At 33.2% G+C, this 15,859-nt stretch overlaps 1 protein-coding gene across 3 annotated transcripts in view; it reads right to left on the minus strand.

Annotated features, from left to right (window-relative positions):
• Positions 1-492: 492 nt before the first annotated feature.
• LOC130446256 (potassium/sodium hyperpolarization-activated cyclic nucleotide-gated channel 2) overlaps positions 493-15,859 on the minus strand; it is a 138,287-nt gene continuing 122,920 nt past the window's right edge. For all 3 annotated transcript variants that reach the window (XM_056782385.1, XM_056782384.1, XM_056782386.1), the window contains one exon: positions 493-3,456. In XM_056782385.1, the coding sequence (XP_056638363.1) occupies positions 3,126-3,456 (331 nt within the window). In that variant the 3' untranslated portion in view covers positions 493-3,125. The remainder of the gene's footprint in view (positions 3,457-15,859) is intronic.

Below are 15,859 nucleotides of genomic sequence, written 5' to 3' on the forward strand. Positions count from 1 at the left end.
CAAAAACACAAATTGCACTAAACAACCAATTACCTCCACTCACAACAACAAAATGGCGTTTGAAAGGCGACACGCGGCGACCACGTTTCAGTATTTACTTACTTTCTACGTCACAACCGCAGTAACCAATAGAAATATGTTTTCTGTCACGTGATATCATTCAAATTATCAACAATTCAATCTAAATTCATAAATAAGAAGTGATATATAAATTTTTAAATATATTAAGTACCCAAATTAGCGACCACTGCAAGGACCCTATTTCGTGAAAGTCCTCCAAAATCGGCTGTCGTGACAGTTCCACCGTAATTGTCCCACTCGCAAAACATCGAATTAATGGATCATCCACTGTACAGACCTTGTTTGGCACCCATTGATTTCTTCTTATTCCCGCAGATCAAAAATAAATTGGGAGATCAACGTTTTTTTAGACGTGATTCGTTCAAATGACACGTTTTGGAGGTACCTCAATCAAAAAACAGTAAAGCCATATCCAATTATAAATATTTGTTTTTAATTGTCTAACTCAAAACTCTATTTTTTCGAATAACATGAAAATATAATAATACGAAGTAAATACATCGAGAATGCAACTAAATACTTACATAAAAAAACAGCGCCGCTGTTTGGATTCAAGGTCAATAACCAAATCAATCAATACACCTGGTTGTACTGACCATTCTCAAGGAATTTTGAAATTTGTACATAAGAATAAAACGTGAAAATCACAATTATCATTAATTTGCTAAATATTATTCTAAATAACATTGTGCAACTTCTAACTATTCCTTTTTCTTTAACAATTCAACAAAATATCATTGTAAAACTTCAGTTGTATTTCAGGGATAATTTCAGATCGAAAGTTCTTGTCATAGCAGCTGGAAATCTGCCTGATAACCTTCAACTAATTATATGGACAACGTTGCCAAATTGGATCCAATTAAAGAAGTTGTAGCATGTTCCATATTATGTTTATTAACAGAAAAATGAAATTTATGTATTCAAAATTAAATTATATCCAATTTTTTTCTGTACTTAGTTATAGTATTATGGGTGCAGTAAAATCACATGATTGATATTGAAACCCTATTCTTCCATATCCTATATTAAAAATTGTTATATTTTAACCCAACATAGATTAAATTAAATAATTATGATAAATAAAGTAAATAATTCCTACACAAAGACAAATCTGACTCAACCGAATGATTGACAGTTACTTAAAAATGGCAACGTTGCGCTTCCTTACAACTCATTATATTTCGTGACCGTGGTTGTTTAAGATATTAACTTTGTTCGCGGTAGAGATCTGAACATGTTATGTTATGTCAGATCCAAGTGCAGTTTGAAATTGTGCGTTCGCGGAGCGAATATAGCACGTTTGGGATTTAACATTCTGTTCCTTTAAGCATAGATTTCTAGTTCTGAATATGTCCAATATATCCTTGGATTTGTATACGGATTTTTAGTTCAGCGCTTGCGCATTCGTCCTACTTTCCTTTTTACCACGAACTAACCTCTAATTTATGTTGGATTATAAACCATTATCGAGAGATCTTGAGTTTAGAGCATAAAAATGTCAAGTTCATAAAAAGTTCGTATGCTCACAAAAAATGCGGATTTTAAACGTTCAGAAGATATTTAGATAATTTAAGGAAATTGAATGCTCCATAATGTTAAAATAGGAGATGAAAATCTGGGAATAGTTACAGGTTTCATATACCTGGATGTTGAGCTTACTAAGGAGAGAAACGAAAACACAGAAATCAGAAGAAGAATCAAGGAGATAAATAAGGCGTTCTATGTTCTCCTTGCACATATACAAGACCTATAATAATGAAATAGAAGATGCAGATTCAATCAAATATACATAAACTAAAGATGTTGGATAAGTACTTGAATTGATTTGAAGATATAGGAAAGGTGACAGAAAGTTGCAATCAATCCTCTAGATAAACGCAATTCGAAGAGGGCTGGGAAAGAATATTTAGGGAGTTCAAGGCCCGCAGCGGGCTATAGAATCATAGAAAAAGATGAAGAATTAAGGGAGTAAGCATCAGATATCGACGGAAAAGTCAGGATATTAGAGAACTGGAAATTTGGGACGTGGAAAGATCGGTTAAAGAAATTTAAACATAATCACGTCAAACAAATGCCACAAAACAGATGGGCAAAGAACCAGAAATTAAAAACACGATGATCACTGGACAGGCTACCAGAAAGGATGATAATAAAGTCATATTAAAAAAGAAGAAGATATTATATTAAAGAAAATTTGGAGTTTGTTTCAATTATTTTATGGTAATCAATATAAACAAGAATTGGATTGAAGTTTTACGAATAGTTTGGTAAAAATAATGTTGAATTGTTGTATAAAACGAATCAATTAGAGAAGTTACATCAGCGTATATCACTTTATTTTCCTTAAATTTGCTTTGACATCATAATATACGTATAACAATTTTCTGCAAAATTCAGTCGATAACATGTTTACTAATATTTATTTAAAAAGTGTTTTATTACCCAGAAACGATATAGCGATTTAAGTGGAGTACCCAAAAACCGGGTTTGTGAAGTCTCTAGTATCCAATATAAATTTGTTGAGCACCTAAATCATTAAAGCTAAAACTTAACATTAGTTCTAATATTGCACAATTCTAGCGAAGTGTCCATATCACTTATTGCTTCAATAAAAAACAAAAAAAAAGAAACAGACGCATGACGAAACCTCGACGTGATCATTGAACCACCGAAATTCGACAAAGAAAAATTTCATCCGCGCAGCAGTGATTAATTTTATAATACATTTTATGAATTCCTAACCTATATATTTCGCAGAAAAATATTTCACGAAAGGTACTTTGGAATTTAATAATATATGATATTTTTTGTGAATATTATAACGCAAATCACGTACAACAAGAAAAAAAATTATTTGTCGAAGATTAGAACGTGTCATATATCGACGTTTCATCATACGCCGTATCTTTGTTCACGCACTAGTACAGTGTATGGCCAGTTCAATGGTGGTCTGTGCGCAAGATGAGTGCAGCTGTGGCAACAGTGAGCACCGGCATCTGACACAGTTGATCTGACAACACTGAACACTAGTGCGTGGAGTGCCGTCATTGTAAGTTAGATTCCTTATGGAAAGTGTCGGATTTATGGAAGGATATTCTTCCGTTGTTTTCGCTACTTCTGAATAAAGACATGTCCTGCGAAGCGAAATTATTTTCCGATTTAGGTCTAGGTAGGGCGAGTTTTTGTAAATTCCAACCTAATTCTCGAATGTCTCGATCGCTGGAATGGAGTCGTGCTACGGATTCGTTCGACATATTTACATGATCCGCTTCCGCGGCTAGGGCATTTACTACAGCGTTAATCGTTTTGCTTTCGCTACCCAAGTCTTCTTCTCGATGGGCTAGCAGATTTGGGTTTTTACCTATTTTGTTTAGCCTGGACACAAAAGAAATAATATGAATTACGTTATATAACATATATTTGAACTAGTATCAAATATAATTAGTAAGTATACTTGAAAGGTTCTTGTTAATCAACTTGCAGATGGGATTTTATAAGTTATCTGATCACCAAATATTTATATTCAATTTGATACACGAGAGGTGATAGATATATAAAAATCTATTCACGAATTCAGCTTTCTTGTAGATAAACTTCAGTCACAGATCTATTTATTGAAAGGTCTGCAATTTATAAGAACTTCAACATTAAGAGTTCATAATTAATTTTCAATATAATACCATAAATTGACTTACGGAACAGGAACATTAAACCAAATCTAAAATATGTAACTTTTTTCGTCAAGACAGTTTACAAATATCCTGTACATTGCCATTTTGAATACTTAATGCACTCATGGTAGCACTAAAACTTGTTATGTACAGAGTTTTGTCTATAACTCTGTGGTGTTTGTAGCACTTATGTTTGGCACTAAAACATGTTTTGTACAGAGTTTTGTCTATAACTTGTGGTGTTTGTAGCACTTATGTTTGGCACTAAAACATGTTTTGTACAGAGTTTTGTCTATAACTTGTGGTGTTTGTAGCACTCATGTTTGGCACTAAAACATGTTTTGTACAGAGTTTTGTCTCTAACTCTGTGGTGTTTGTAGCACTCATTTTTGGCACTAAAACATGTTTTGTACAGAGTTTTGTCTCCAACTTTGTGGTGTTTGTAGCACTCATGTTTGGCACTAAAACATGTTTTGTACAGAGTTTTGTCTATAACTCTGTGGTGTTTGTAGCACTTATGTTTGGCACTAAAACATGTTTTGTACAGAGTTTTGTCTATAACTTGTGGTGTTTGTAGCACTCATGTTTGGCACTAAAACATGTTTTGTACAGAGTTTTGTCTCTAACTCTGTGGTGTTTGTAGCACTCATTTTTGGCACTAAAACATGTTTTGTACAGAGTTTTGTCTCCAACTTTGTGGTGTTTGTAGCACTCATGTTTGGCACTAAAACATGTTTTGTACAGAGTTTTGTCTATAACTTGTGGTGTTTGTAGCACTCATGTTTGGCACTAAAACATGTTTTGTACAGAGTTTTGTCTATAACTCTGTGGTGTTTGTAGCACTTATGTTTGGCACTAAAACATGTTTTGTACAGAGTTCTGTCTATAACTCTGTGGTGTTTGTAGCACTCATTTTTGGCACTAAAACATGTTTTGTACAGAGTTTTGTCTCTAACTCTGTGGTGTTTGTAGCACTCATTTTTGGCACTAAAACATGTTTTGTACAGAGTTTTGTCTCCAACTTTGTGGTGTTTGTAGCACTCATGTTTGGCACTAAAACATGTTTTGTACAGAGTTTTGTCTCCAACTTTGTGGTGTTTGTAGCACTCATGTTTGGCACTAAAACATGTTTTGTACAGAGTTTTGTCTATAACTCTGTGGTGTTTGTAGCACTTATGTTTGCACTAAAACATGTTTTGTACAGAGTTTTGTCTATAACTCGTGGTGTTTGTAGCACTCATGTTTAGCACTAAAACATGTTTTGTACAGAGTTTTGTCTATAACTCTGTGGTGTTTGTAGCACTTATGTTTGGCACTAAAACATGTTTTGTACAGAGTTTTGTCTATAATTCGTGGTGTTTGTAGCACTCATGTTTAGCACTAAAACATGTTTTGTACAGAGTTTTGTCTATAACTCTGTGGTGTTTGTAGCACTTATGTTTGGCACTAAAACATGTTTTGTACAGAGTTTTGTCTATAACTTGTGGTGTTTGTAGCACTCATGTTTGGCACTAAAACATGTTTTGTACAGAGTTTTGTCTATAACTCTGTGGTGTTTGTAGCACTCATTTTTGGCACTAAAACATGTTTTGTACAGAGTTTTGTCTCCAACTTTGTGGTGTTTGTAGCACTCATGTTTGGCACTAAAACATGTTTTGTACAGAGTTTTGTCTCCAACTTTGCGGTGTCTGTTATCGACTTAATTATAGATTTTAACAAGGCAAGCTTGTAAACACAGGCCTATGTTGACGATTAAGTTATTCTGAGGTCTTGGAAGATGTGGTTCTATGGAATTCTTGAGCGGTGAAATATCTAGAAATCACTCTGGATTCTTACCGCTATGGCATGAAGACGTGGACACCAAAATAGAGATCTATTTGCGCGCTTTGGACCTATAGACGAACCTTCGGTTATATGTGGGGTCTTTCATTGAAGATCATCCACTGGATATAATCCTAAATGGTCAAACCCTATCTCACTTACACCTATGGACCCAACGATACAATTCTAAGCCATGATGACAGCATATATGCTGAATTTTCTCATCGAATTGCCGACTGGAGCAACTGTCCACGTAAAAATCAGGTCGCAGACTGATGGTGAACATCCAATCAATTTGATGGGCAGTAACCAAATGATTTTAGCGTTCCGTTAATAATATTTCTCACTGTTATCATCTTTCAAACACGAAATATTCGCTATGATACATTGTGAAAATACGATTCTTGGTCGACGCCATCGAAACACAGTAATCTCAACCTGCTTAGACAGTAGAGCTGCCATAAAAGCCATACGGGCTGAAACAAAGTGCTGAAGGCTTCTCCTGAAGTGCAAAAAGTCCTATAAAAACTGGTGAGTGTTGGCTCGTTTGGGTTTCCAGTGGACACGGTCAGCTACGACGCGATCTCCATCCATGATATATGCTTCATGGAGATTCGTTGGTGCCAATTGAAGGAAGGAATCGCTGACCGAGTCATCGGTGAGTTTCCAGTATTTATCTTTACAAGGTTCACCCACTTGAGCAAACCTCAAAGTTTACTTAATGATCTTAAAGGGTTCAAGCCTAGGTACTTGATTATGTATTATTCAAAAGACATTTGCCTTTAGTAGTTTAAAACTGCCGACTAACTCAACTTTGAACATGTTTTGTACTATAACTTTTGAAGGTCAAATGCTTACTCGATCTATGTATCTAGTAATGAATGTTTGCAATAAACAGGTTCTTGAATTATAATTTGATATACTTATTTCTAAATTTGAGGACGAATAGCTTTGAAAAAGATCTGCCTGAATATCTCAACTCAACTCAATGATTTAAATACATTAACAGCTCTAATAGTTTATCTTTTGAGTATACTACTTAATATATATGATGATAATAGTTCAAAAAAATATATATTAATAGCAAATTAAGCCTTTGATGTGCTTTAATAAAAAAAAGTGATTGTGTCTTGTGTAGTTTCAAAAAATCTTTTTTAATAAGCAAACCTATACAATGTTGTGTTGAACATTATTTCGAGGCTTGATTATTCAAGAGAATTTGCATTTTTATTTTCATTTCATTAAAAAGTGTAAAGATTTATTACTTCGAAATATAATACAATTAAAACTTTGAATTACCAATAACCGTATTGTGCTTTTTAATAATTGGCTTTTAAGTAATAGATCTTTACTATATATCGATATACATGTGTCTTCATTAAAAATTATTTTGGAAAGTGTTTTGTAAATTATGTGTAAATCGCTACTTGTGTGTCTCAGTGTATTGGTGGTGTGCAAAGAATTGATTGTTTTCATCAGAAACAAACATAATATTAGTTAGTATATCACTTATCTTGAATGTACAAGAACTACCTGTCTTGCACTAATAAAATTCTCTATATTTAAAATTAGTTGTAAACTATATATAAAGTACGTCTGTGGTATATTAAAGAAAAATGACATGATGAATTTACTGTTACTTCATTATGTATAGACCATTCAAAAACTATGTCAAGTTAAAATCAAAATCAGCTGATTAGGTTTTAATCGGTTTGTTCTTGGTAGCTGCACTGGAACTGCACTAGTGCAGCTCAGTTCATGAGTGTATAGAATTAGTTCTATCGGATACAAAGTACGATATAATGGAGGCCACAATGGAGCATTTGTTGATTGTGTGGAACTAATGCTCAAATATGTCGATCTCCAATGTTTTCTAGCACAACTTTCACGAAATTCATCCTGTAGCGAAGTGCGACCACGATTGAATTAGAAAAACCAACGAAACACGGTGACTCGTGATGGTGCTGCATCACCAAAAGTCGAAGCGAGTTGATCGGCACACTGCCGTTGGATTAATCCATGTCGAAAGCCATAGGAATATTTCAAAGAAATTGTGTACGTACGCATTCCGACTGCTTCGGCCAACTGAAATGCATTTATGTTTACGATTCGATGTTTTCATTGGTAAACAATGGAGATGATGAGTCTACGTGGACGGACGGTTTGTTAGATGTTTACTGAATTTTATACGGGGACTAAATATTATTTTTCATTTCTTAATTTGTTGTTATTGTTTGCGTATTTATGAAATATTGATTGTTCCTCGCATAACTGTCTTCTGCAATTGATATTAGATGAACTATAATAGTTTTCTGATGCTGTTTCACATATAGTACTAAGTACTAAGTAGAAAACAATTTAGTACTATTTGATATTTTACATTCGTCAGATAACGAAGATTTAGTACCACCGTTTCCAGATTACCCTTATTGCACTACCTTGCACTGCACTACACTGAGCTAACTTCTACCTAGTGCAAGCAGTACAGTGAACTGGCTGAACTAGTTCTCTTGCACTGTTACTAAGAACAGCAACACTAACGCTGGTTCTGTCACAAAGAACGCTTCAGTGTACACTTCCTAAACTAGTTCTGCCAATACAGCTACCAAGAATAAACCTATTGTGATAATTTATGTCTTGTTGTATTGTAAATTGTGTTAGTATTGATGTAAGTGATAAACTTGGTTGGTTGAATTATATAAACAGGACAAACTTCGGGTACAGATACAACGAGGATCATCGATCTTTTGTATCAGTTGATACATGCGCGGAGCATTAGCCAGCGCTTTGACGTTACCATACATCTCGTGAGTTAATTTCCTTCTGTGATTCGAGCTGTGGTGTTCATAAATGTTATATCTTTATATTTAATCGAAACTTCCGGTCTTTCTCAGCAAATTAACAAGTAATTACTGATATTGGGAGTCTCGGAACTATTTGCCAAATATAAAACGTACATAAACGCCGAAAATAAGCAGAATTGCACGGAGGACTAATTGAGGTTATATTTTGAAACAGACTATAAAAGTGTAATAGAATTATATAAATAACGGTAATGTAATATTTTTATATTATTACTTTCTGAGTATTATTAGACTACAAGAATTAGTAATAAAAGTTACTGAGGCTAACATGGATCTATAAAAATTTGAAATCCTCCAGAAAGAAGCGAGAATACATGAGAGGATAGATAACAGTGGATAGCATGAATAAAAATAACTCTCAGTTCTTTTTATTGTCATCCAAATCTGTTTAAAGCAAATTTATATAGAATAGTTTATATAAATAGGAAAATGGAGCGATTATAGTTTCACTAGAGATGAATCAATAAAATTGGTCACACTTTACATTTCAAGATAGTGATTAGTTAATCAATTTTTGTTATTTGATAAACAATCAATTCTAAAGTGAATAGTGTAGTTTGGTTTACCATATTATAATTAAAACAACCCTTTTCATTCGCATTTTTTTGTTTATTTCTGATACTTACTTCACTTATTGTGTTTTCACTTGAACTCTACAAATTTGGTTAACTAATTATAACTTATATTGATAGACCGATTCCCTGGAAAAAATAATTTATACTAGCATCCGTATTAATTCTGAATTTTAATCTAACCCAATTTAACCACGGCGGATAACAAAATATTAAGCATAAAAATCTGCCCATTGTAAACTTTTGACTTTATTTTTTTTCCAAATTATTCATCAAATCAATAAAAAAGAAAAATGCTGTTTGAAACAATTGGGACGCTGTTCGACACCATTCACGCACAACACCATCACTCCCGAAGGTTTCCCCATACACACGACTCATTCTCCAATGGATTTCTGGAACACCATAGCCTTCAGTTTGTAGAAAACGAATCACACTTGGCAGGGGCATCAATAATGGCGGACTGTTGACGTGGCTGAAGCACAACGCCGACTGACGCTTAAAATGCAAACCCGCGTAAGAGAATTACAGTAAACAAATTTACAAAAATGGGAAAGGATAACGCTGCTTTCCTGAAATTAACGTATCCAGAACAATATTTGAAACACAATTCTTCTGCAACAATACTGGTTGATGCAGGTGGAGGTATTACTAACCTTAAAAGACACGGTGGATGGAAGTTTACCGCCGTTGCAGAAGGCTATACACAGGCGGCGAATGAATGTACATATAATGCAGATGTTTCCATAAGTCACCATAACATTAATTTTGATGTTAATTCCATCATTTTTTAAGATTAGATACACAATATTTTCAAGCTGAATATTTAGATTTTTGTGTTAATTATTATGATATATTGTATACGTTTGTTAAAATCGAACAGTGCTTCTAAAATGTAACATTTTCCAACAAAAATATTTAGTAGCGTGGATGAAGTATATACTTGAGTATAATGAGTTATTATTCACTCGAAGATTTATGCAGTAAACTTCAACTTGTGAATAATAATGTTCATTATACATTCGTGAATAATATAGTGTTTTATCTTTTTTTCCAAACCAAATGTAAAAAATCTAATTAGGACACAAAGTACGTGAAAAACATAACCTAGAAATGGGAAATTTTCCTAAGATTGGTTGAGCGCTGTTGATTTAAAGTTGTCGTAGACATTGTATCAAATTTTTATGTCTTTGGTGCCCGTTTGTAAGGATGAAAACGATACATCTACCAAAAAATCAAGTTTATTACCAGATGTTCACACAGACCCAAATGTAAGTTAGGATGAATGAAAAACTGCGATTTGCATCATTGAAATTGTGAAGAATTTCTGTGCAGTAATAATGTTCAATGCGAAAAGTGTTTAAATCAGTGCAATTAGTATACAACCGTAGATGTGACATCATTTTTTTAATAACGGAGACAATATTTCAAAGGTATATTTAAATACCCCGCACCCATTTAAATAAATTACAATAATTAAAAAAAATTTGTAGGTTAGCCGAATAGGAATCGACGTATGAATACTGAACACTATTCCCCCTTAATTTTTTCATGAGATCCTCTTCAAATTGCCCTACTGATGACATAAATGCATGTTGCCGTAGGGCAATCCTGTGCCATATTGTTTAAACCGAAATTGTTTAGACAATTGCAAGGACTGATTATTTTTCAACCGAACAATTTTTTATATTCTTTATCGAAATAGAAATAAAAAAGATTATATGACTTTTTACGATAAAATTAATATATATAAATTTTTAAGTATCGCTGACTCATGCGCTGCATTGTCCTCTTTGTGTCCTAAATCATTATTTATCGTTTATCTTGAAAACTATTAACTTTGTCTACAATTTGTTTTAAATAAATTTTTTTCTGGAATCGATTTTACAGAAGTTATTTAAGCATGAATCGGAACATGTAACTAAAAATACTTTTTTTATCAGTTTATATTACGTTTTTGTTATTATTATAGTTATTCATGCATTTATGTCAACAATTATATATAAATAATAAAAAGTAAGCTACATATACTTATACCCGTGAAATTAACAATTAAAAAACAGATATAAACAATAAAATATGATATAAAATATAATAATATTTTTATTTTATTTTTTAAAATATATTTTTCATAAGTCAAACGTACCCAAATACGGTACTTGCATGCTTTGAAAAAAAATAGTTCATATACAACTTTTATTTTGAGTTTTTCCTCTTAATTCTTTGATCAATATTTATAGAGAACAAATTATTGAAAATTTAAAAATTTTTTAGGTAGTTTAAACATTTCAGTAGAGCTGCCATATTGCGTGACGTCTTCGTCTTTTTCTTCATCGTACGTTAGGACTAGTTCTGCGTTAGCATCAATGGTTGCCTAGCTGCAGCTGGGATGATGAAGACCAACAAAAATCAAAATACTTTGTTTCCATTGTGATGGTATACTCTTGGAGTCAAGTATTTTAGTCCAGTGTTTGCATCAATGGTTGCCTAGCTGCAGCTGGGATGATGAAAACCAACAAAAATCAAAATACTTTGTTTCCATTGTGATGGTATACTCTTGGAGTCAAGTATTTTAGTCCAGTGTTTGCATCAATGGTTGCCTAGTTGCAGCTGGGATGATGAAGACCAACAAAAATCAAAATACTTTGTTTCCATTGTGATGGTATACTCTTGGAGTCAAGTATTTTAGTCCAGTGTTTGCATCAATGGTTGCCTAGCTGCAGCTGGGATGATGAAAACCAACAAAAATCAAAATACTTTGTTTCCATTGTGATGGTATACTCTTGGAGTCAAGTATTTTAGTCCAGTGTTTGCATCAATGGTTGCCTAGTTGCAGCTGGGATGATGAAGACCAACAAAAATCAAAATACTTTGTTTCCATTGTGATGGTATACTCTTGGAGTCAAGTATTTTAGTCCAGTGTTTGCATCAATGGTTGCCTAGCTGCAGCTGGGATGATGAAGACCAACAAAAATCAAAATACTTTGTTTCCATTGTGATGGTATACTCTTGGAGTCAAGTATTTTAGTCCAGTGTTTGCATCAATGGTTGCCTAGCTGCAGCTGGGATGATGAAGACCAACAAAAATCAAAATACTTTGTTTCCATTGTGATGGTATACTCTTGGAGTCAAGTATTTTAGTCCAGTGTTTGCATCAATGGTTGCCTAGTTGCAGCTGGGATGATGAAGACCAACAAAAATCAAAATACTTTGTTTCCATTGTGATGGTATACTCTTGGAGTCAAGTATTTTAGTCCAGTGTTTGCATCAATGGTTGCCTAGTTGCAGCTGGGATGATGAAGACCAACAAAAATCAAAATACTTTGTTTCCATTGTGATGGTATACTCTTGGAGTCAAGTATTTTAGTCCAGTGTTTGCATCAATGGTTGCCTAGCTGCAGCTGGGATGATGAAGACCAACAAAAATCAAAATACTTTGTTTCCATTGTGATGGTATACTCTTGGAGTCAAGTATTTTATCGAAAACAGTCCGTAGTTCTTCGTGTAACGTGGTACCCCATACTCCATAATCTCATTTAATGTTTCATCAATACCTTGGGGTTTTCTGTTTTTCAGTTTAGCCACTATTTGTTGTATTTTTTCCAAAGATATGGTACATCTGTGAATTTGTTTCTTACAGATTTATACTCATTATATGTCACTACTTTGGATCCATACAGCAATTACGATTTTCTCTTCTTTTCAGACTGTGTCTTAATTTTTTTTCTCAACCAGGGTTTAGTATTTGGTCTTCCCCCGTTCTTTATGGTTCTTCTTCAACGTGTTACGTCATAGGTATAAAATACACAATGAACATATGATTCAAAGTAAAGAAGAAGAAGAAGCTCACTAGTACAGGGCATGTAACCTCTCGATGAAAGGGAAAGGTAGAAAGGAGATTGTTGATAAAGCACCTTACGGAAGGTAACTCAAAAATATAGCAGAAGTTCATTACTACCCCCCCGTGGCAACATGCATTTATATCATGAGAAGGGCAAGTTGAGGAAAAACACATAAAAAAATTGAGGTGGAATAGATTTCGGTACTCAAGCGCCGATTCCTCCAGGACTAGATATTCCAAATAAAAATTAATTTTTACCAATATTCTCATGTTGATTTGCATTAGCTATTAGAGATTTACGGGTCTATAATAAATTCGGTTTTTCCATATGAATGCCATTATTAGAAAATTCCTAAATTATTGTTTTGACACCAAGCATCATCAAAATAAATCAATATTAGTTGAATTGATTAGTTATAATATGGTAAACATAGTATTATAAACATATACTACAAAATAATGGTGAGATGATTAATACATTTGTGTCATTGTTTCCCAATCAAAACCAAAACCATCAAAAGAATGCAGTTGACGAGTATGATAATTATTTAACATGTAAATTTGATTTGTTTTCATAAGCTTCAAATATTTTTATCGAATTAAATAAATGTTTCTACAAAAACAATGTGGGAATGATCTAAATGTAGAAAATTATGTCTTTGCTTTCTAAAATAGGTAAAATAAAATATAAACAATTGGTACTTTAATATGATCCTCGAAAAGTACTAGATTTGGATCCACTAGATTTTCTAACAAGCTGCATTATATAATTTCATTTAAAAATTATGAAATAAGTTTATTGTGAGATTATATACTCCCTAGATACACACCATCGGTGGGGATATAGTTATATTTACAATTAGGAAAGCCACTACGCTTTTTCCAAGTTTGCGGAGTCTTTTGCTGAGTTCCCGTGTCGTTACACCTTCGTATTCACTACTTCTTTCAGTTTATGCACATTCATAGATACTTTCTTACCCCTATTCTTTCTATTCAATTATCTCCATCTTGGTATTGTTACTATCAACCTCCCCCTATACTATTCTAAGTTCTTTTCGCCATCTAGTGATAGCTTTCACGAGCTGGATTATGTTTGTACCATCATATGGTGAAACCTTGTCATCTTTTTGGGACCCTAAGAGCCTGTCATATATGTAATCGATATTTTTTTTTGAAAAAATTGATTATTAAACCAACTTCCTTTCATCTTTATGGTTTAACGATCTTCAGCCATCTGGCGACGTGCCAGTTGTAACAACTGTTATTGTAGAAATCTGTAATAAGTACCTCAAGATTTGTGTAGATGGCATTATTATATTATAAACAAATAAAGTTGATATTAAAGCAAAGAAAATGTTTCATTCTAACTTTAAAATTTATGATTGGTATGAAAAATTTAGTACAAAAGAAAATGGATATTTATATAAAAAAAGAAAACAATATTTTCAAGTCTAATTTTGTTCTTCAAAATATGTTAATTTCATTGAAGTTTTGTCAACTGCATTTTTTTGAATACTGCAAACATAATATAAATTGAAATAATTTTCATAGAAATTGACTTCACTTCATGTTATTATTCGGTATTTCAACACATACAGTTTCTATAGAAACAGTTTAAATTTGGGGCACAATTATAATAAGCTACCCCACAACGATCAAAATGAAACTCTACAGATAGACTATTGATATATATTTACTTCCGCAGATACCGGAAGTGGCCTAACCATGGATAACTTTGTTGGATAGATGGATAGTAGACAAATACATTATTTTCACAAAAAATCAATAGATAAAATGAAAATTTAGTAATTTTTGTAAGGTTAGGTTAAGTTGTGTTAGAAACTGAAATAAAGGTAAACAAAAATAATTTTCTTCAATCGAATATTTCAATTGGACTTAAATCTATAACTTTTACATTTGAAAATCTTTTTTGATTTCTTCTATTAATGAAATGAATGGGTAATTTTTTTACAGAAACTCTTCTGCGCATGCGCAATCATCATGACGTTTTCGCATCTTGATTTCCATGGTTCGAATCTTCTTCCTGAGATAATAGCTACTTCTGGTATCACCGGAAGTAAATATTACCGCATAAAATAAATATGATAAATCCATTTTTCGCAATCAATAATCTATCTATAGAGTTTCAAGGTGATCGTCGTAGGGTGGATTATCATACTCTTATCAAATTTAGATTTATGAATTACAACTACTGTTTAGCGAAAAATTTACTGAAATCAAAAAAATTGGGTTGTCATTTGAAATAATAAGTTTAATGTTGTTTTTGAACATCTGAGAAGCACCTCACACTTCTCATTTGATGTGGTTATGAATCTTTTGGATTCTCTTCAATTAGAAGACTTTCCTCATTTAATTCTTCAGCCATTCTTCCAGTTCGTTGTTTATGTGACTTTTCAGAAAGCCGTAGTACAGCTCTGGTCCAAAACCAAAATGGAGTTGTTGCCTCAAGGCTTTCAAGTTCCTTATTGCCTGGTATACCATGGAGGCAACATTAAGTTAGCTAGTTTACACTCCCACGTTGATTTGGACGTGAATCGATAGACTCCAAGGCCTCTTGCTTATTGAAGAGAATATATTTAGGCTTTCTAGTGCGGTTTCTATTCAAATCCTTGAGCACGCATGTTTATAGCTTGAACTCTACCTGAAATATTCTAAGTGCTTTATTTAGTAGCATTTTTGTCCAAAAATATCCTTTCCAGTTCCTCCCGGTAGCTTCGAACTGTATTTATACCATCTCTACTTCGATGTGTCCTCTGTGTCCATCCCTCTTTGCATTTAGTCAATTAGTTTCTAGCTCAATCGATTCTGGAAGGCTGTAGTGGGGCATGTTGACATGGCCCCTCTGACACCCACAAATGAGCCTCTGATTTTTGTTTCGTTAAAAAAGTTTGAAAAATTATTCAACATAAATTGAAACAACGAACAACTGGAACCATTTAGACCGGTATAAGCGGTCATACATAACTAAAAATTTTTGAAGTTTGAAGA

The sequence above is a fragment of the Diorhabda sublineata genome, chromosome 7 (assembly GCF_026230105.1).
Source record: "Diorhabda sublineata isolate icDioSubl1.1 chromosome 7, icDioSubl1.1, whole genome shotgun sequence".
NCBI classification, from domain to species: domain Eukaryota; kingdom Metazoa; phylum Arthropoda; class Insecta; order Coleoptera; family Chrysomelidae; genus Diorhabda; species Diorhabda sublineata.